A 23,966-nucleotide genomic window follows, 5' to 3' on the forward strand; every position below is an offset into this window, starting at 1 on the left:
TTTATGGGTTCTTTTTAGTTTGTTTGTTTGTTTTTTACATACAAACCCTGAATCATGTTAAAGAGACAGTTCACACACATATCAAAATTCTGTCATCATTTGTTCACTTTTTTCCAAACCTATATTGAATAATGTTTTCATCATATAAAGCTAAAACTGCATGTCTCTTTGTATTAAATGACTTAATTTGTATGGGTTGCTTTTATGATGTCTTTATGTACTTTTTGAAGCTTACAAAGTTTGGTTGTGGACTTTTAATGGATGTACAAAAAGCGTATTAAAAATATCTTTATTCTGAATATTGTTTTGAATGACATGAGTGTTAGTAAATAGTGACAGCATTTTAATTTTTAGGTGAGTTATCCTTTTAAACTTCAACAGAAAGATCCCATATAATATACGATGTGTGAATTACAGGCGTTCAGATTCTGTGTAAAACATTCTGTGGGCAAAGATTTTGCATGGGGCTACCTACATTTGTGCGTTTGGATATATATTCTCACTCTCTGTCACACATCATGACTATTTTGTTTGATGGATTCCCTGCTGATGTTTTTGTTTCTTGCCATCACCAATATAGATCAAAATTCCCTGTGCTGACCTTAAGGATTATTGAGAATCAATAACTCAAAGGGCCGCATCTCCCGCCTGACTGAAAGTCAAACATTTAACAGGCTGCCAGACCATTTAAGTGGCCCATCTACCCTCCACAATACCTCTCTTCTCCTGCAGGCCTGAAGATCAGGTTGCCAAGTATACCGTTTCAGGCTTTTAAGATAGGAATGATTACAGTTTTGTCTGAGCAGAAAGGATACAGTTACTCTTTGTTTGGGAAAGAGGGGATGGGGGAAAAAGACTTTTCTTTGCTTTCCTATCATGGGCTTCTATTGAGCTATTGGATCAGCGCCTGAGGGATCATCCAGAGAACTTAAACGCGATTTATCTCATGGACACAGTCCGACACTTCTGTTGAGGAATATAAAGGCGGGTTTGATTTCAGCGCTCCACGTATAGACAGATAGGGGCTTTTTATGTGTGTTCTCATACTAGTGACACCAAACACAGTCGTATTGGAGGAAAACTGAGAAGCAGAAGAGAAAGAATTTGGAAAATCAACAATTGAATTTAAAGTTTTAAGTGTTTGTTCTACACAGGATGTGAGTTTTATGAGTTTTTCTTAGAATGCCAACAGTGCAATATAGGAACTAGTAACAGTATAAAGTCTTCGCACTTTAGCCACAAAGTATATATGAATCATTGCATAAGATGATACCATGATACCTCATTTTAGCAGTCAAGAAAAGAGGAAACAAAAAAGAAAAAGCAATAAGTATCTAAGATTTGTGTACAGAATAATTAAATTTGTTCTTTTAGTTTGACTATTTTGAATGAAGTTGACTCACAAAACTTGGCGTGATCTGGGCTGCGTTTCCTGATAACGGTGTCTCTTAGCGCGCTACGAAAACTCTAAAGGTACACCTTAACTAGGGGTATACCTTTCCTAGGTGTGTTCCTCGAACTATGCCTTAGGATGTTGCTTAAGGTAAACCTTCTTACGTGCGACGTTAGCAGGTGCTGTCCATGGCGAAGGTGCTGAATAGGTTGATATCGATGGCTCGAGAATCGATTGTTCACTATATACAGGAGCTCCTAGCGTTATTGAGCGGGTAAAGTATTGAGAAAGTGATGTTCATTATAAAGAAGCATTTTAGAAATAGTAGAAACTGCATTTATCAAAAGTAGGCTATTCTGCCTTAACCAACATTAACTGGCTGTTTGGCTTCGCTTGCTTTTGAAAGGGTCTATTATATTTTCTTGTTCATGTGTATTATGAAGGCCTGGTCGAGCGCTGATGGGGTGACGATGGGGACAAGTGTCCCGTCCACCAGGCCAATTACTCACGGGACACCCACAATGGCATGGAAGCCTTGATGTGCCTCCATCACTTTCTGCCTGACTAAAGGCATACATATATAAACGGTGGCGTGACGGAGCAGGATGTTTGTGAATGAATGAACACACAGTCACACCGAGGTCTTACTCATCCCATATCCATCCCCAAAAACCTCCAGAAAACTCCCAACAGCATAAAAACGGAGAGACGCCAGCAGCTGAATTTTGGGGCTTAGGGGGTAGCTCCGTCGAGTTTGTCTTGACAAAGTTGGACCAACAAGATGTAAAAGCTGCTGAATTTGCTCCCATGGCAGGCAAAATTTTTGTAGCATTTTATCTTCTGACATGGAAGCCAGGGGACTAAAGTTTTCTTTTATGAAATAGTGCATGTACACTTACTGGCTTTGTGGACGCAGCCGTCTTTGATTTTAGGACAACTATTCGCTGTCTCGCTGCCGTATAGATTGACCAAACTCCCCATCGCATTCATTCCCTTTAAATAGACTCCTAATTATGTGCTTCTTAATGGTTTGCCAGCCGATGTGTCTTTGTATATTATAATGGAAAAAAACTAACAACCATCAGTATAATGACATTTAAATTTTTTAGTGAGTGTGAAGTGACATACTGCCAAGTATGGTACTCCGCTACGAAGTTCACATACTCGGAATTCGTGCTCTGCATTTAACCCATCCAACGTGCACACACACACACACACAGCAGTGAACACACACACACCGTGAACACACACCCGGAGCAGTGGGCAGCCATTTATGCTGCGGCACCCAGGGAGCAGTTGGGGTTCGGTGCCTTGCTCAAGGGCACCTCAGTCGTGGTATTGAGGGTGGAGAGAGCGCTGTACATTCACTCCCCCCACCTGCAATTCCTGCCGGCCCGAGACTCGAACCCGCAACCTTTGGATTACGAGTCCGACTCTCTAACCATTAGGCCACGACTTCCCCAATTTTTACATAAATACACTGCAATTAATGGAACGCTGGGTGTATTACAACTTTAGATTTGTAATATTTATGTGGTTCTGCACTTTGTCTTGTCACAGAATTACAATCGTATCGACTGAAATGTGAAGAAGCTTTTTGCACAGTGGTGGCCACTAGCGGAGTGAACTGTGAACAGCGCTAAGGTATAGCTAAGAGTGGTTCAGACAAACCTTGCAAAATAATGACTTACAGAAGGTATACTTAACTAAGAACGTTTCGGGAAACACGTATTAACGATAAGGTACAGCTTAAGGTACAACTTAAGAACGATGTAGCATTAAGAAGGTTTCGGGAAACGCAGCCCAGGTTCTTGAATGAGTCATTGATCCAATAAAATTTGCTCCTTAAAATGTTTTTTAAAGCTGTTTCTGCCGTCCGATGACTTGGTATATAGTGCATGCATTGTATGGACTATGTTTATGATATAGTTCTGATAGTAATACATTGCTTTTGTGTCCTTTTTTCAAGTTTACATCCTTTTAGAAGTGAGATGTTGTCTTTTTTTTTAAACATCCTCCAGTTGTATAATTGCTTTTGCAAATTAAATAAAAACATAAATACAATAAAATTAACTAGTAATGATGTTTCACAATATTTTATTATTTTTTAAGTAGTTTATTTATTTAAATATATAGTAATAGTTGTATTTAAAAATATTGTACTTTTTAAAGACATGTTTTTTTATTACAAATGAGATTTGTTTGTTTGTTTGTTTGTTTTATTATAGCATTTTATTGCACACACACACACACACACACACACACACGCACACGCACACACACACACAGATCAGATGATATATTTCAAGTCATTTGTCCACTTGTTTTTCTACTTAAATTGCTATTGTGAGTAGGATTATTTCTTCCACATCTCATCCAACGCCTCCATTTCTAATTCCTAAACGTAATTTTAAACCTAGTAACTGATAGCAGACTAATACAGTTAATAACTAAGTTATGAGAGAGCGAGAGAAAGTGAGCGAGAGAGAGTTTTAGTGAAACTTTAAGTTAATTTTCTTCCCGATCAGTGCCGTTGTTGTTACCTCGCTTGTGAGAAGTCATGTAGTTTATAAGTTGTTAAACTATTTTACTGATAAAATCATCAGAGTAGCGCTAACAACATTAGCGCGTATGTTAACGTGTGTTATAGAGATAGAGTATGTGCACTCTGTACATAATAAAATGTAATTTTGTGGCAAAAACATGGACAAGATCTGTAATTTTTAACCTTTTGTTAACTATATTTATTTGTTTGGCCAGTGTTGTTGTGGGTTTTGGTTCTTTTGCTGTTTTAGGCTGTAAGGACCTTTTACCAGCCAATCAGATTCAAGCATTCAACGGCCATAGACACTTGAGGTTATACATTAGAGAGATTTTAAGATACAAAAAATGCAGTTCACCCAGTGAAATATATGTAATGTTCTATTTAGCAATATAAACTCAGTATTTCAAAAGCACTCTTGCCACATAGAGTTTAAACTCCACTATAATATAATATTGTGAATATTTAACAAAGTTATTCTAAGTAGCATCACTCATCCTCTTTTATGGACCAATGATATAACCTATAAAACAATTTCATACTTGTTGAGAGTGATGCTATGTCTGGGACTTTATGGGAAGGAGGTAAATCAGGACAGATTTCACCATGCATTTGTCATCTGCGATAATTAGGTTGTACAAACATTAAAGCATGTCATTGCCTGAATCCACGTTCAAAGCATTTTCTCAAAGAAACCGAGTATTTAAGATGAAAGACATTCTCTCTGGTTGTCTCTGCCACTGAAGTGTGGAATATTTCATATTTCTGAATTGCTTTTTCTATAAACTTTATGAAACTCATTCAAGTAATTAGCACAATATGATATCTTCATTTAATTAGGAATTGCTGAGGGGTTGGACTTATCAAATATAAGTCTCAAGTATACAGACTTGGAAACCTTCAAATGACAATTACAGCACATTGCATCACGGCTTCACTGCATCACGCAACCAAATACATTTTCTTCTTGATTTGAGGTGAAAAGTAAGGTGAGATGTAACTGTTTTGTTCCCAGCTCCATCTCCTATAACCGTGGTGAAGAAAGGCAAGACGGCAAAGAATAGTATCGCAGTGTCCTGGCAAGAACCCGACCGACCCAACGGCATCATCCTGGAGTATGAGATCAAGTATTTTGAGAAGGTAAATACTGAATGCTGTAAACATTCCCAGGTTACATTTCACCCCAAAATCAAAAGAAACAAAGACAATTATATAAGATACGCTACAGGGTGTCACTTCTGCTCACCAGGACTGCATTTATTTGATAAAAAAAATACAGTAAAACGGTAAAGTTGTGAAATATTGTTACAAATTAAAATAACAGTTTTCTATGTATGTTAAAATGTAATTTATTTCTGTGATCAAAGCTGAATTTTCAGCATCATGACTCCTTAGTGTCACATGATCCTTCAAAAATCATTCTAATATGCCGATTTGCTGCTCAAAAAACATTTCTGATTATTATTAATGTTGAAAACAGTTGTACTTTTGAGGAAACCATGATACATTGCCATTCAAAGGTTTTGGTAAGATTTATTGAAAGATGCATTTTCACTGAATAAAAGTGACAGTAAATGCATTTATGTGGTGCAAAAGACTTTTATTTTTAAATAAATGCTGATATTTAGAATGTTCTATTCCTCAAATAATCCTGAAAAATCATACAATTAAATTGTCTGTGTAAATTTCAGTAAAATGTTTATAAGGAAAAAACTAAACAAAACATGAATTTCAGAATGTTAAAGATTTTTGGTAACATTTTACAATGAGGTTCCATTTAATGTATTAACAGTCACACTTTATTTTAAGGTCCAATTCTCGCTATTAACAAACCAATTGCTATGACTTTTGCTTCAATAAACTCCTAATTTGCTGCTTATTAATAGTCAGTAAGGTGGTTGTTAAGTTTAGGTATTTAGGGATATAGAATATTATCATGCAGAATATGTGCTTTATAAGCACTAATAAACACATGATGTTGTATTAACAAGGTTCGGGAGGAGCACGATCAGATAATCAGTCTGGCCCAGGTGGAGCTCGTCAGCACATCAGGTGTATATATATATATATACAGCCAACTCACCTCTGTTCTATGACAGTTTTCCAGCATCCACCACAACTCCGCACTCCAATCTAACTTCATCCCATTCTTGGGATGAGGGGGGGAGTTCTCTGGGTTCGGGCTCTATCCCGAGCTCGGAGCCCTCCCTCCTGACAGCACGCCAAATATGCTTACTAATTGCTCAATCATATTCTATGTTAGTGCGAACTTGTGAAACTGTAAAAAAAAGAAAAAAAAGTTGAGCCTTAACTTAAAATTTTAAGACAAGCAGCTTTTTTAAGCAGAGTTCTCTCAACTTATTTTTGTAGGAGATTCTCAACTTTTTGTTGTATAAACTTAAAAAAACAAGTTGAGCAAACTCAAAAATCTGCTGAAGCTGGTTGCCTTAAAATTTTAAGTCGGCTGAATTTTATTTTATTTTTTTTATGAAATGTACAGAACTCCAAAAAACAAAACCAAAAAAGAATTTGTTTTAATGTTTATTTCTTCTTGTTCTCACAGCACAACTGTCACAGTTTCAGTTACACACAGAAACATCACTCATACAAATGCATATGAAATAAGGTCAGCCATAAAAATAACCACGTGCACACTTTATATAATCGCTAAAGTTTCACAGCAAATATTTAGTGAATCATGAAAGTAGTTTTTTCAACACCAAACAAGCATTAGTGCTGATGCACGTTAGTAAATCTGGCCTTTGGTTTCCTTTTACAAGCTTGAAATCTCTAGTCCATAGTCATTGTTAATGCATGGAAAACAGTGACCAGTATACTATTCAAAATTCCTCCAAAAGACAGGATTCATCCTCTAATTAAGTGAAGTTACCAGCGGCAGGGCTGTTGTTGGGCGTCTCAGTCGATCACCCCGCTGGCGACAATCCTCACAAAGCCCGAAACTAAATCCCTTTTCCGATCGCGTCTCTGATTGCTCCTCACCTCGCAGGATTTGCCGGTTGCTTTGTTGAGCCATTTAAAGACAGAATACGTCTGTAAATGAGCCTCGGCTCCTCATGACCTCAGTGTTGTGGAGCGTTCTGTGAAACACTGATACGATGCACTTAGAAAACGAAAAAGCTATGAAGACCCGTGGCCGCTCGTATGAAAGCTAATGGACAGAGCACTTAACACAGGGCTTTAAAACAAAGCCAATGAAGACCATGAAACCGATCCTCACTACTGGCCACAGCACACACACTTTGCCGTTCTCTCCTGGGACCGAAGGCCTTTATCCCTCATTCTCTCCCTCTCTGACCGTTTTTGTCTTCCCTTGTCTTTTGGTGGCTCTGTAGGATCAGGAAACAAGCTATACCATCATCAAGTCAAAGGAGACCAATGTTTTGTTGGATGGCCTTAAACCTTCCTCAGCGTACATCTTTCAAATCAGAGCACGCACTTCCGCAGGCTACGGAGGCTTCAGCCGCCGCTTTGAGTTTGAAACAAGCCCTTACTGTAAGTGAAACATGACAAAAAATATATATTTTTTTTGTAAATTGATGAGCCACAGTCAGAAAAAGTCATTGTAAAAGAACTCAAAATAACTTTATGGTTTCAGATTGTTGGGGTTTTCTCAACTATTGTCTTTAAAATGGCCTTAAGTATTGCTAATTTGATTTGGCTACTTTGTTCGGTAAATGCAAAATAAATGCTACATTTGGCCAGTAAATTCACTGAGGCCAATACAGATATCTTGTTTAACAAATGTTCAGTTTGTAACACAATAAATGGATCTGTGATCTTTGATATATGTATGGGTCAAAATGATCCATTTTCTTTTATGCCAAAAATAATTAGGATATTAAGTGAAGATCATGTTCCATGAAGATATTTTGTGAATTTCCTACCATAAATATATCACAGCTTCGTTTTTAATTAGTAATATGCATTGCTAAGGACTTCATTTGGACAACTTTAAAGACGATTTTTTCAGTATTTTGATTTTTTTGCACCCTCAGATTCCAGATTTTCAAATAGTTGTATCTCTGCCAAATATTGTCCTATCATAACAAACAAGACATCAATGCTTATTTATTCAGCTTTCAGATGAAGTAGAAGTCTAAATTTCGAAAAATTGACACTTATGACTGGTTTTGTGGTCCAGGGTCACAAATAGTAAGAAGAAATGTGTAACTCATTGGAATTGGTTGTTTCTCTGCATTATTTGTCATCAAATCTCATCTGATCTTCATCAAAGTCACACATATAGACAAACACAATATGCTTAAGCTAACAACACACAAACAGGTATACTATTTTGTGTCTTATTAAACGCAATCTATTAAATATTTGTAGTGTTGTGGGAAATGTAAGTGAACTTTACCTCGTTGTGATTACCTGTATTCTATTTTCTGTATAAGTATATATATATATATATATATATATACTTGTGACTTTGATAAAAATCAGATGGCATGCCAGTTATACCAATTAATGCAAAAAAAACAATCGATTCCAATGGGTTCACATACTTTTTCTTATCTCTATATATTAATTAATTGGACATTTATTTATAGGTTATAGGATATAATAGGATTATATGTGAATTAAACAATGCTATTTTGGTTTCTGAAGGTGCAATTACCTTACAAAGCAAAGCTATATGGGAGGTTTGGATAGGCGTCAACGCTTGAGACTCAAACTTTGAGAATGCTGATGCATATCAAAACAAAAAAAATTTAAGAAGTCAGCAAACATTGAAACAATAATCCAATAACAGTAACAGCATTATTTATTCATATATTGTAATGCATGCTGGGAACTCACAAACCCATTTCAGCAACATTGTTCAATTTAAAATTCTTTGTTCAGACAACTGTGTTTGATTAGTTGGGACATCATGGAGAATTCCGCATCCCTAACATGGATTTTTATATAGCTTTATGTAATTATTAGCATTTGTGACTCAAGAGATCCCATAAACTGGAACATTTCTAAAACATTGTTATAGTGTGCACATCTCCGACCACACATTAACTAAATTTTGCATTAGCATGCCACATATGTTGGGTGTGGGTAATAATGGATGTCACACTCAACACTTACAGTAATTCCTTATGAATTTAGCAAGAAACAAGGTAGTGATTGTGATGAACTCTCAAACGTGCTCTTGTGTTTCTCTGGTGTCTGTTCCAGCAGTAGCGGCCTCCAGTGATCAGGGTCAGGTGCCCATCATCGCTGTCGCTGTTACTGTGGCCATCATCCTCATCGCATTGGTCACAGGTTTCCTGATGAGTGGCAGGTAAGAACACGTCATAACAAAATCCAAGTGGCTTTTATTTGAAAAATCCATTCCAGAACAATCCATAACGGACTATTTCACAAATGTTTGCTATAAATGATGTGAATGGTTTGTTTCAAATCATAACAAGTAGCGCTGCAACAACTAGTCAAACTAATAATGAAAATAATCAACAACGATTATCAGTTAATCAGGTTTGTGCACAGAAAATCCATCAGTCTGTCATGTGACTTTACAGTAGTGAATATGCATTTCTATGGACAAAACGCTTCTGGAAAACAGCAGAGCTTGCAGGAAAAGTGCATGACACAAGCTGTCACAAACATGACGAGACATGCTTTATATCAAGCACTTCAAACAAACGCATAAGTATTTAGCACGGCTTGCCCATCAGTTGCTTTGACAGATAAGTGTGATGTTTGATGCATGTGAGACTTGATTTCCTCAGAACATAACTTATGTCTTACAGTTCGATCCTTATCTACAAATGTTAAAGTCAAGTGAGTCAAGTCAATATGAAGCACAATACAATACAATACAAAGTAAGCAAATAAATAAATAAATATCGCTGCATTATTTTAGACAATAAATGCATGTTTAAAATACTACAGTATTTATTTTTATAATTGTTTTTATATCATTATTTTGATTATTATTATATAATTATATGATTATTTTGATAATCATTTTTTCTTTTCAAAAAAGCCTCAATTAAGTAATAACTCTAATCACAAATTATTATAATAAAACAATAGATACATCAAGACAAAAGTGATAAAATCACTGAAATTCATGTAATTACTACATTTTTGTTGCTAAAGTAAAACTGGGGTAAGTTGTCATCAGAAACAAAATTACTGGAATATTCTGAAAGCTTCTTACAATATTGGAAGGAGGCCTCATAACTTTTGGAATTTTGCTGATTATAACCTAATAATTGTGGTATTTGTCTAAAACTAACCACATCATATACAGACATTTCTACTAAAGTTCACGAAATGAGAAACGTGGGAGGGAAAAATGGAATTACATAATTATCTGTATCTGTACATTACATAATTATTAAATATCTGTAATTATAGCTGTTCAAATGTAATATATGTTTATACAGCTTTATATAAAATGCCATCTTTTTAGCCATGAGAATACATTTAACATATAAATCAATTTATCGGTCAGTTTTAGCTGTCATGTATTGAGCTAGTTAAAGACCTCACATATGTATCTACATCTCTGATCCCTGGCCTCAGTTCAACAGTAAGGAAAATATGTGCCTGTTTGCTTCTTAATGTAAACAGCGTCGGGAGATTTGTTTGCACAAACACAAAACACAATGGCAGAGAAAGACGAGGAGCCAACAACAATATCCTGATTCATACAATGCTGTCCTATTTAACATTTCAGGCACAACATTTTAAAATGAGACAGTAATGAATGCTATTGTCCTCGCTGGCTAGAGGAAACAAACTGAGACGCGTTCTGTCTATCTACAATAAACAGTCTGCAATTTACTGGAATTACACTGGGAGGGCAGTAGGTGCAGATATAAATGTGTGTTCATCTTTGTTTGTGCTTATGAAATGCAAAGTTTATTCTAAATAAATGAAATATTGAGTTTGAAATTAAAAGAGGGATAGTCTGGAAAAATGATTTCCTGCGTCCAAGGAATATATACATGAACTTAAGCTGTAAATGTTTGATTTAACGGCAAAACACCTCTATTCTACCTCAGAAGAATATTTATTTGTTATATATATATATATATATATATATATATATATATATATATATATTATATACATACAGTGGTGTTAAAAAGTTTTTGCCCCCTTCCAGTTTTTTTTTTTGTTTTTGTTTTTTTGCATATTTGTCACACTTGAATGATTCAGATCATCAAACACATTTTAATATTACACAAAGATAACCCGAGTAAATACAAAATGCAGTTTTGAAATAATGATTTCATTTATTAAGGGAAAAAAGCTGTCCAAACCTGCTTGGCACTACGTGAAAAAGTAATTGCCCCCTAAATCTAATAACCGGTCATGCCACCCTTTTCAGAAACAACTGCAATCAAGCATTTGCGATAACTGGCAATGAGTCTTCCACATTGCTGGGGAGGAATTTTGGCCCACTCTTCTTTGCAGAATTGTTTTAATTCCGCCACATTGGAGGGTTTTCGAGCATGAATGAACTGTTTAAGGTCATGCCAAATCATCTCAAACGGATTTAAGTCCGGATTTTATTTGGCCACTCCAAAACCTTCATTTTGTTTTTCTTGAGCCATTCAGAGGTGGACTTGCTGCTGTGTTTGGGATCATTGTCCTGCTGCATAAACCAAGTGCGCTTGAGCTTGAGGTCACAAACTGACGGCCAGACATTTTCCTTCAGGATTTTCTGATAGAGTGCAGAATATATGGTTCCATAAATTATGGCAAGTTGTCTAGGTTCTGAAGGATGAGTCGTCGTTGCACTCTTGGAGTAATTTTTGTAGGTTCGCCATTCCTGGAAAGGTTCACCACTGTTCCAAGTTTTCTCCATTTGTTGATAATGGCTCTGATCGTGGTTCACTGGAGTCCCAAAACCTTAGAAATGGCAGTATAACCCTTTCCAGACTAATACATGTCAACTATTTTATTTCTCATCGGTTCTTGAATTTCTTTAGATCGTGGCATGATGTGTTGCTCTTTAAGCGTGCTTCACTTTGTCGGACAGGTTCTATTTAAGTGATTTCTAGATTCAACAGGTTTGGCAGTAATCAGGCCTGGGTTTGGCCTGTTTGAAATTTAACTCAGCTTTCTAAAATAATGTGGTTGATCACAGTTATTTCATGACCTGTTCAGTGTGGAAGAACTTGACTGGTCTGCAGAAAGCCAAGTCCTGATCCCAGCTGAACACCTCTGGTGTGACTTTAAGTGCAGACCTTGAGCCAAAATCTCATCAACAAACACCTATGACTTGTATAGGACACTATAAGGACAAAAGTGTTGGGACACCTCCTTCTTTAAAACAGAAAAAGGCACTAACAAAACTGTGGCAACAAAGATGGAAACATAATTCATGTATTTAAAAATTGTATTTCCATCTCTGTTACAACAGTTTTGGACGTGTCTAAAATGACAGTACCCTTATATACAAGTCATTGGTGTTTGGTGATGAGTTTTTGGCTCAAGGTCTGCATATAAAGTCACACCAGAGGTGTTCAGCTGGGATCAGGACTTGGCTTTCTGCAGACCGGTCAAGTTCTTCCACACTGACTCAATCAATCATGTCTTTTTGAACCGTGTCTTATACACAGAGGCACTGTCATGTTAGAATAGAAAAGGGTTCTGTCCAAACTGTTGCTATAAAATTAGAAGCACACAATTCCCTAGAATATCATTATATGCTTAAACATTAATATTTGTACTCATATAAATTACTAAAGCAGTCAAACATGTTCATTAGAAGGGGGTGACCCAATACTTTTGGTAATATAGTGCATATAAGATTAATATTTTTAATATTTTTGTAAGATCTGAAGTACATTACAAGTGCACATTCAATAAAATTAAGCAAACTTTTTCAAGGTTTTGAATGTCTGTCAGTGGAGAACTCTCTAATGTTAACCTCAAACAGTGTTCGTCTCGCCTTACCCTTGAACCGAGGCGCAGCCTTTAATTTGATCCTGTCAAATCCTCATCGAGATTGACAATTGGAACGAGAGCAAGACCTCAAGCAGACATCAGCCGGCTGAATTCTCACAAGCCACTTGAAAGGCAGTTGAATTGTTTAAGCAAGGGTTAGGATCTCCCTCAAGGGTGCGACGGTTTCAGGCAATTACTCTTAAAGTGTATATCAGTGTATCACTCGGGCCACAGCCTTGACACTTCCGTCACCTTTCATGTCACAGATGGGTTTGAAGCACGCTCTCTCCTGCAGGAAGCAATCAGGGTTGTTAATAGCCTCTTTGGCCTTACTAGGTCAAGACGTATTCATGAATGAGCTACAGGGCTCCGTCAGAAGGCCATTACAGCAGGCTGTCTGGAGAACAAGCTCCTGCTGGACAAGGCTGTTAGTAAAGCTGTCAGAGAACCATCCTCGCAGACATTTGAAGGTGATGCTGTGAAGATTTTGGGTTGAGTTGAGGACATTGGCTGAGAATGTACATAAATTCACACTTTATTTTACCAACATATATTTTGCCAAAAATAACAGAATTATTATTAAATATTATTATAATTTAAAACAACAGTATATTGTGAAATGTAATTTATTCCTGTGATGCAAAGCTGAAATTTCAGCATCATTACACCAGTCTTCAGTGTCACATGTTCCTTCAGAAATCATTTGAATATGATGATTTGCTGCTCAAATAAATAAGTCAATCAATAAAGCAATATACAAATATTAAGTAAGTAAATAAATAATTAGTATACTTTTGAAAACAGTTGATATTTCATATTTTCATATTCTCATATATTTATGACGCATTTATCCATGGTTGTTTACTTTTTTTTCATTATAAATATATTTACGGACACTTTTGATCAATTTAACAATTATGTCCCTTGAATAAAAGTATTTGTTTCTTGCAAACAACAACAACAAAATTATAATAATAAATATTACCGGTCCATTTAAATGTTTTTTTAGACTATTGTAAAATAGACTAGCATTCATTTTATGCTTACCAAGGTGGTAAAACAGTAATATTGTGAAATATTATTACTAGGGATGCACCGATAGGATTTTTTTACCGATACCAATACCGATTTTAACAAACAACTATTCCGACACCAATATTGGTCAATTGCATAAAGCAGGGCTTAAAAAAAATTAAAAAAAAAATAATATAACTGTATTTTACTTTGATAAAGAACAGGCTGCGATGTCAAGTTAGCAAAAATATTTTGTATGTGCATGTAAGTCGCCGAGGCGATTCAAAACTGTAAAGCTTTTGCAAAATAAAGAAAACTGCTTTCTGCCGTCTCAATTTGCTTTCCGTGAACTTAGGAGCACGTTACAATGATCCAAACTCAGCACAATTTGTTTTCATTTTGATAATCTGTTAATGATTTAAGTGAAATATATTTTGTGTATAGCGTCACAGCGTCACTTGCATTGACCGTACTACTATGCTGTCTGACAAACTATATTTTGTACAGATTTTATTTTGTTTTGGCTAGGGATGTACCGGTATGAAACTTTCTCATCACGATTATAGTGACCAAAATTATCACGGTTATCATTATTATCACGGTATTGTTAAAATGTGCTGGAGATGTTAAAAAAGTACCGATACATAAATCACTTCACCAAGTTTTATACTTAACAAACAGCAAATAAAATGAATTTTTGTTTGCATAATCACTAAAACAATAACATTACCAATGAGGTCTGGATTTTAAATGACAACTTGACTGACACCAGTTTAATAGCATGTTCAAATAAATAATGTAAATGTTCAAATAAAGCTTTGAAAAAGTTTCATATAAAGGTAAACCTCACATTTCAGCCTTTAAAGAAAAGAGTTAAGTCAAAATGATAATTGATTAATAAGGGGAAGGGGAGGGGGGGAAGTGGTGTTTGGCCAAGTATGGTGACCCATACTCAGAATTAGTGCTCTGCATTGAACCCATCCAACGTGCACACACAGTAGTGAACATGTGAAGTGACATTCAGCCAAGTATGGTGACCCATACTCGGAATTCGTGCTCTGCATTTAACCCATCCAACGTGCACACACACAGCAGTGAACACACACACACACAGCAGTGAACACACACACACCGTGAACATACACCCGGAGCAGTGGGCAGCCATTTTATGCTGCAGCGCCCGGGGAGCAGTTGGGGGTTCGGTGCCTTGCTCAAGGGCACCTCAGTCGTGGTATTAAGGGTGGAGAGAGCGCTGGACATTCACTCCCCCCATCTACAATTCCTGCCGGCCGGAGACTCGAACCCATGACCTTCAGGTTACAAGTCCAACTCTCTATAACTTATCTGCTCCATAAATAATTCTATATAGCTTATCTGAATTGTTTAAATGTGTAGAATCCATATAAGCTTGTTTTTCATCAACCGGTTAAAATTTACAGCAGGGCATGCACATTTGGTCCGTTTTTTGGCCAGACAGAAACTGCCCACAGGCTGAATGTAAATAAGTGTCTGTAAATCCACTCTCTGACAGCAGGTGGTGCTTTATATTTAAAAGCTGAATTACAGCTGATTCCCGTGAACTCCGCGAACAAAGCAGTATTGTGTTTAGGAACACTTCCTTCAGGTATTACATGGAGCTAAGATGAAAACAAAATGCCATCGAATCGTTTCTGAAGACAGTCAGATCCTTCAGAGGTACATTCATATAATTAATTCACTGATATATTCATTTGTATAATTCCCTCAGCACTCTTTTAAAACCTAACAGTTTTTCCTGCCTGTTTTCACTCAGAATGAAACTACTCTGCTGCCGTGCGCTCTTGAGACTGTTACACTCTGCTTTATGCTGGACAGAATTTATTTATCGTGAGTTGTTCAGATCGCGGTAATCGAATACGGTTTTAATGATAATTAAAATATGAAACGGTAATACTAACCGTGGGGAATTTTATCATGATTTATCGTCAAACCGGTAATCATTACATCCCTAGTTTTGGCAAGTATTTAATTATTTTGCCCAGAGAAAAACGTTGGATTATGCAACAGACATGTAACACATTGTCTCCATGCAGTTAATTAATAAACCATTGGTATCTGCCCTTTTTTTGTTATTTCCGATATGCCGATAGCTTTAAAATAATACAAAATCATCCAATAAATATCGGCAGCCGATACATCGGTGCATCCCTAATTTTTACAATTTAAAATAGCTGTTTTCTATTTGAATATATTTTAAATGTAATTTATCCCTGTGATGCAAAGCTAAATTTTCAGCAGCATTTGTACTGTGTATTTTAATTAAATACATGCAGCCTTATAAACATATAAAGCTTATACTACTCAGAGGAGTAGCTTTTCTTCCAGTTAGGACTGGTTTCGTAGCTTAATATGTCAGATTGAGTGACAGCACAGAGGTCCAATCAAATTCATCCGAAGAAAGTCGAGCGCAGGAAGAGGCAGGGCTTCAGGGTTGACATGCTGGTCGGACTCATCAGCTCTGCATGTGTATCTCCCCTTAGGCTGCAGCCATACAGCCAAATCCCACGGGGCACACACACATACATATAAGAACAATTGGCTACAATATACCCCTAAACAGAGCAGGGTCGGCCTGAAAGGGAAATGGCTTGTTTGGAATTGTACAAAACTGGGCCATAAACTAACATTCATAGTAAGCGTCCGGTAAATGCTATTTTATAGACTGTGGGAGAACTAGGATACTGCATTATGTATACTGAAAGCTGCCAAGGAAACAGTAGGAAATATGCATATCCACTATATTTGCCAAGTACACAATCACATTTATATTTGCATATTGAATACAGTTTTCCTGGCAACATGCACAGTACACATGCAGAAAATTCCCATACTGCAACAAAAAAAAGTGTGGTAGTATGCTATTCAAACTCTAGAATAATATTCAAAACTATTATTATTAATTATATTATTAATAATAATTCACACTGTCATTTGTTTAAAAAAGTGTGATTTTAGTATCAGTGTTTTATCAGTTTTTATCTTTATATTGTCTGTTATTTTAGTTAGTTTATTATAATTATATGTACGATTATTTATTCATTCATTCATTCATTCATTCATTTATTTATAAATTTATTTTCCATTTTAAATCTGGTTTAAAATATAATCAAATTAATTACATTACATTCTAATACATTTATTTTAATTATAGTTAATAACATTTATCATATAACTTTATGACAATAATTTTAAATCAGTAATAAAATATAAATAAAATGTATATGTTTATATTTTTAATAATAATTAATATTTATGCACTAATAATTGTGTTTTCACTCATCTTGTTTGCAAAATGATGTCTGTATCTCCGATCTGAAGCAGATATAGCCTTGTTTCTGCAGTTTATTGTGTGTGAATGTTCACTTGCTCTTTTCACACATACAAACACTACTGGCAGATAAAGCTGTGATGCATTGGGTTCACTTACTGCTGTCATACTGCATGTGTGCATGTTTGGATAGTCCTCTCTGGAGGATTCTTGTGCTGAAAGCAGATAAAACCATTACCATCCCGTATTCTCTCTGTTTACTAGCCCTCCTCTCTCTATCAGGCCGTTCAATTAAGGAAATGAGTGCAGGGCTGTTTTTTTTTTCAGAGAAATGGCTTTTAGAGAAAGGAAAACTGTGCTGTATAAAGAGTAACACAGCTCTTCTTTTTCACAGACGTTGTGGCTACAGTAAAGCCAAGCAAGACCCGGACGAGGAGAAGATGCACTTCCACAATGGACACAGTAAGTCTAACTGAAACAGACAGACAGACACGTCTGGGTTCAGCCAGAGTTCAGTGGGCTAGTCTTATCCTCTCATAAGCTTAAATATGACGTCAGGACGGTTGGGCATGAATGATTTTTACTTTAGCAGCAGTTTTACACCCCTTATTATATATATATATATATATATATATATATATATATATATATATATATATATATATATATATATATATATATATATATATATATATATATACATAAATATTGCCATGCAAACAGAAAATATAAAGAGAATATAAATAATTTCCCTGCCAAGGTTTGCCAAGTATTAATAAATATTATTATTATTATTATTATTATTATATTTACAATCAGGGAATAATAATAACAATAATAATAATAAATTATGTTTTTATTAATAAAATTACAACATTTTTGACAGAAATTTAGATTTTTAGTCATATTTTGTTAAACTATTATTATTATTATTATTATTATTATTATTCACTGATTAGTGATAGAAGGACTGACAAAAAATCCCATATACTTAAATTCTTTGTTTAGTAACATTGCAGTTACTGAGACACCCATCTGTAACCCGCAAACCTTACTGGCCCATTAGGCTACAACCACACTAACCACGTACACAATAATACAGTGACACACAGACGTGTGGCATATTTTGGTGGATTCTTATTATGTAGTCCTAAAGCAATCCATCAACATGTTGTGCTTGGCGCAGCAGGGAAGAACAAACAGGGTCTCTAGAGATGAAAGCTCAAGCAGCATCTCCTGCGCACATCCTCTCGTGTTACATCACATAACCCAACCCCAGAGCTGCGAAGGACCAGAATTCAACATTGCCTCCTCTCTCTCTTCATCACAGTCAAATTCCCAGCGGTCCGCATGTATATCGATCCTCACACCTACGAAGATCCCAACCAGGCCGTCCACGAGTTTGCCAAGGAGATTGATGTGTCCTGTATCACCATTGAGCGGGTTATTGGAGCCGGTGAGTGAGTTATGAGCGACTAAACCAAAACAGGCCTTAGGAACAGAAGTACAATTAACTTACATGAGGAACTTTCACCACTGAGAAGGAGAATGTGAGAAGGTTTGGTTTTCATATCTCATCTTTAGGACTGACTGTGCAGCGTTTGTATGAGATGAAATCTGTTTAGATACTGTGGATCATTATGTTGGCTTGAGAAACTGCCTAGCAACACCCTAGCAACCACTACTTAAAGGGATAGTTCACCCAAAAATGAAAATTTGATGTTAATTTACTCACCCTCAGGCCATCCAAGATGTAGGTGACTTTTGTTCTTCAGTAGAACAGTAAGATTTTTCCTTGGTGATTCATAAAATGCAAGTCAGCTGCTAAAGTCACTTTGAGAAAAAATAATCATATCAAGGTTTCACAAAATTAATACCCGTGTCTTCTGGCAGTATATTGAGATCTTATGAAGTGAATAAATCGGTCTAAGAAACTGGACATTATTTAAAACCGTATTACCTGTAATCCAGAGTCTCAAGCAAATGGTCCAGAGTGAGTTCACAAATGAATCATTCTTTTGAACCGATTCTTTTTGGTGAACTAATTGAACCAGTTCGGACTGAACTGTCTGAAACAGTTCAATGCTCGAAGGCAGCTCAGATCTGCAAGTTACTCAATCAAATCTCACTTTCCGATGCCTAAATTAACACCAAATTTTAATTTTTGGGTGAACTATCCCTTTCAAGGTTTAACTATTTCAAACTTCAAACCTCCTAATTAAAGCTATTGATTCTACTTCAGACTTTCAGGTCAGGCTTTTTCAAGCCAATGTAAAGTTTGTCTTGACAGACTTTTTAATCTAGTTCATTATTCTGTTTCTTCTTTTCCAATAAAAAAATATAGTAACCTTCTTAAAACAAGAGGTTTGGGCTAAACGTTCAGTTTCAAATCCTGCTCTGAAAGTGTTACATTATAAATACAGGCATTCACTGCCAGACTTTATTCATTCAGAAGGAAGTGAGTTCATCCCTCAGCAGCTTTGCACTTTGTGGCTTCGCGAGGGAAATCTGCCCGAGCACAATGAGGCGTTTCATTGTCTGGCTCTTTGCATGCCGCTGTTCACTGATGGCTCTGCTTGCGGTTGCAGGTGAGTTCGGTGAGGTGTGCAGTGGTTTGCTGCGCCTGCCAGGGAAGAGAGAGATCCCAGTGGCTATTAAAACTCTGAAAGCTGGTTACACCGAGAAGCAGAGGAGGGACTTCCTGGGCGAGGCCAGCATCATGGGCCAGTTCGAGCATCCCAACATCATCCACCTCAAGGGGGTCGTCACCAAGAGTGAGTGCCGGGATGCCTTTGATTATGATCGCTTTTGAGATGATTGTTTCAGTATTACACTGTAAAAAAGCATTAACCTGCATTTGTTATCTTAAAGAGCTGCTTATACCAGCTTTTACCCTTCAGTTTAGTTTTGCTGGTGTAACCTAATATGTTTAGGTTGATTCAGTAATGTTAAATAATGTTTTTGGATCTAAATACAAGCAGTTAATTAGATGTTACCACACAACACACATTTTGTATGTTACCAGTTTAATGTAGAAAATGTCACATTACAGTAACATAACAATGACCTTGAAGCTGAAATCTATGTGTGATGTATTTCTGTAAGGTAAACCAGTGATGATAATAACAGAATATATGGAGAATGGATCCCTGGACACCTTTTTGAAGGTACATTTTCTGCTTTTTGGAAGTACAGTAAATAATCATTATGTGAATTTTATGGGAATGTCATGAATAATTACAGTTACGTTTAGTCACACTGGTTGTACTTTATTTTACAGTACATAACTGTACTTACAGTGTACTTGCCTAAGAACACTGGAAAATATAAAGTAACAACATGGGTTAGGATTAGGTTTAGGGGATGGTTCAGTGTTAGTACCTAGTTATTACCCAGTTATTGTGTTTTGTGAATGAGAAAATCCATACACATTTTTTATTATTTTATTAAGTTTTTGCATTTTTCATGAAATATAGGATTATATTTGTTTCTCAAAAATATTCCTTTATTCTTATATATATTTGTTTCTAATGTTCAATACAACATATATATTTTTCTGCAATTATACATTTTAGGCGCAGTGAATAGCACGTTTTTTTCTTAAGGGGGGCCTCTAGGCCCATTGTACCATATATATATATATATATATATATATATATATATATATATATATATATATGGCTAATTCGTACAAATTCGTACGACCTCACTTGTATGATTTAGTACGATTTGTCTAAACCCCAGGGACAGGTAGGTTTAGGGGTGGGGTTAGGTGTAGGTCATTAGTACAAATTTATACCAACTGGCAACTCTTAAAATACATACGTTTAAGCAAAAATCATATGAATTAGTACGAGTGAGGTCGTACGAATTCATACAAATTAGCCACCTTGTAAAATATGTATGAGTTCTCTTTGAGAGCAGAGCCTGGTTTATACTCGCTGCGTCAGCACCAGCGGCAAAAATTACGCGAATTTGATTTTCAAGTGAAAGTAAAATAAAAGACTGCTTCTTAAACCAGAGAAGGTGAACATGTTGGTTTTGTCTTTGCTGTTTATCTCACGTTACGCTTTCTTTAAATGTTTTTCATTTATTTGATTCCTCAGTGTTTGCTAAACGTTCTGGTGTACCCTATGCCTATCTTATTTGTTTATGTTAATTACATTATATAAGTTAGTTTGTAACATACTGTTTTATTATTGTTGTACTTTTTAGGCTTGCTGTGATAGACGGTGTTGGCGGTGTTAAGCCGCAACACCGGTTACATCACTTGCCCACCGCGGCACCGTCCCCCACCGTCGTTTTGATTTTTTTATAGTAATAAAATTCATTTTATTCAGTTAGAGGACACTAAAATTAAAACTGAACCTGGCTGCTCAATTCAGCGCACCAAACGTACGACATTCACGCATTACAGATCAGATTTCATTTATCATGTGTGGAGAGTGAGTCGAGCTGACTGTCAAGAAGAGTGAGGCGAAAAAGACAAGACAACGGCGGAAGAGTTTCAAAACGAAATGTAAAAGCGCCTGTTTTAAAAATATTTTGGATTTTGAGAAGTCTGTTGACTTCTGCCATTAATCCACGTGATAATGCAAGTTTTTTTAAACATTTGTTTCTCATTTATTTGGTTCCACAGTATTTGCTGATTTTTACTTTATTTAAACGGTGTATTTTTTTTTTCATTGTTTTGCATCAAGGTGTATGTCGTCCGTGCCTTCAAACATCCTTATTCATTTTGCTAATAAACGTTCTATGTTTTATAATTATTTGTTCCTCATTTTTTACTGATTTTTTGTTTTGTATACCTATTTAAACTTTGTGTAAGTTATTTGTTATTTTATATCAGGCATAGCATGGTGTATTTTTATTAATTTTGTTAATAAAAGTTCTGTGTTCTATGTTGTATGTTGTTGTTGCTTGAATTGAATTCAAGCAATTGATGCCGAATTGCTGCTAATTTAAAAGTGAAAGTAAAATGCAGGTGATGCTTTTATGAGCTATTTAAGCAAATGAAAGTGAGGGAAAGAGGGGAAACTCAAACAACCTAAAAAGAAGTGTTTGATACAGAACCGACGCAAATTTAAAAGTGAAAGTAAAATGTGCACGGTGCTTTTCTAAAATAGGCTATTTAAAAGTGAAGAAAAGTGAGGGAAAGAGGGAAAACTCAAACGAACTAATAGCAAACAACTGCCGAGTTGCCACTAATTTGAAAGTGAAAGTAAAACGCAGATAGCACTTGCAGGCTATTTAAAACTGAAGGAAAGCGAGGAAAAGAGGGAAAACTCAAACGACCCCCCCCCCCATTACATTAGACAGACATGATAAATTTTGGTAAGCCATACTGTATCTTTCAACATCTTATGAAGTACTTTCATGTGTATTTTGCGGAAGAGACTTGAACTTGAACTGACATGCAATAGCGATCTTTCACGTCACATTGAAAAGCGTCAGAACGGCATTCGTTGTTTGTATTTCGTGAAAGAATGTACAGGATTTGAAAGCTGAGAGTTTGTTTCTTATCAGAAGTAAGAAAGCACAGAACTCTTTGTGATTATTGGATGTGAGGTGTGGTACAAATGCTTGGTGTAAAGAAAAACTGCGGATCTGGCAATGCTGGCTTTAACTAAGAGTGATTAATCTGGTCAAATAGAGCCTGTTTTAATGTCGCTTTTTTTAACTGTTAATGTCCTATAGTTAAATAAATTTTGACAGCCCTAAATTCAACAGAGATTTTCTTCACTCACAGTATGAGTTGTAGCCTGACACGGTTTTACGCTGCCTTTTTATTGACAGGATATAATCGGCCCTGATCATCTGCTGATTTTGAAGCCGATGGCCGATAGTGAAATAAATTGCTTTTATCTGCCGATATTGATTGTTGGCCGATATATCTCTGCATCTCTAATATATATATATATATATATATATGAAGAGTTGATATACCTGATTACTCCTGATTTTCTTTCTGAAGTATAAGCATTCATTCTTTATGTATTATGCTTATATTCATGTATAATATATGTCTTTACTGCTCCAACAGAAGAACGACGGTCAGTTCACTGTCATCCAGTTGGTCGGCATGCTGCGTGGCATTGCTTCTGGCATGCGCTACCTCTCCGAGATGGGCTATGTGCATCGTGACCTGGCTGCCCGCAACATCCTGGTCAACAGCAACCTGGTGTGTAAGGTGTCCGACTTCGGCTTGTCAAGAGTGCTAGAGGACGACCCAGAGGCGGCCTACACAACCCGCGTACGTGTTACAGAGGATAAATGCTGAATCACGCTAACGGCTAACCTACTACATCTCGCATCTATTAGCTACTTCGCAGCAGGGCTTTGTTTTAAGCCCGTAGTCAAACCCAGTGCCACTAGCACCCTACTTTTCAATATTGTTGTCTTCCTGCTCTCTGATATTGCAGTAACATATTAAGCTGGACGCTTCTGTCGCAGAGTGCATTACAGGCACTACAAAATCATCTTCTGCATCCTACACAACCTAGAACTATGAATGAACCCTGAACTATGGATGCTTATTTCCACCATAGAATTGTCAGAATTAAGTTTATATTTCACACATTCGCAAGTTATAAATATCAAGTTATAATGTTTACATCTCACAATTGCAACTTTTTATCTCACAACTCTCACAATTCTGACATTTTGAAATTTCTTTCATTCATTCATTCATTCATTCATTCTGTGGCAAAAATAATCATTAATACTGAATTGATCTGCAAAGTCAGACTTGCATATTTTGGATGGCATTGCACTGAGTTACATAG

General features: G+C 36.2%; 1 protein-coding gene across 1 annotated transcript in view; it reads left to right on the forward strand.

Annotated features, from left to right (window-relative positions):
- The window catches only part of LOC306865524 (ephrin type-A receptor 5-like), an 83,367-nt gene that overhangs the window by 50,799 nt on the left and 8,602 nt on the right, over window positions 1-23,966 (forward strand). Inside the window, exons 6-13 of the mRNA XM_079410185.1 lie at window positions 4,951-5,075; window positions 7,289-7,448; window positions 9,132-9,234; window positions 17,576-17,643; window positions 18,512-18,637; window positions 19,770-19,955; window positions 20,287-20,348; window positions 23,225-23,434. Coding sequence (XP_079266311.1) covers window positions 4,951-5,075; window positions 7,289-7,448; window positions 9,132-9,234; window positions 17,576-17,643; window positions 18,512-18,637; window positions 19,770-19,955; window positions 20,287-20,348; window positions 23,225-23,434 — 1,040 coding nt within the window. The remainder of the gene's footprint in view (window positions 1-4,950; window positions 5,076-7,288; window positions 7,449-9,131; window positions 9,235-17,575; window positions 17,644-18,511; window positions 18,638-19,769; window positions 19,956-20,286; window positions 20,349-23,224; window positions 23,435-23,966) is intronic.

Source organism: Barbus barbus (genome assembly GCF_936440315.1).
Source record: "Barbus barbus genome assembly, chromosome: 47".
Taxonomy (NCBI): Eukaryota; Metazoa; Chordata; class Actinopteri; order Cypriniformes; family Cyprinidae; genus Barbus; species Barbus barbus.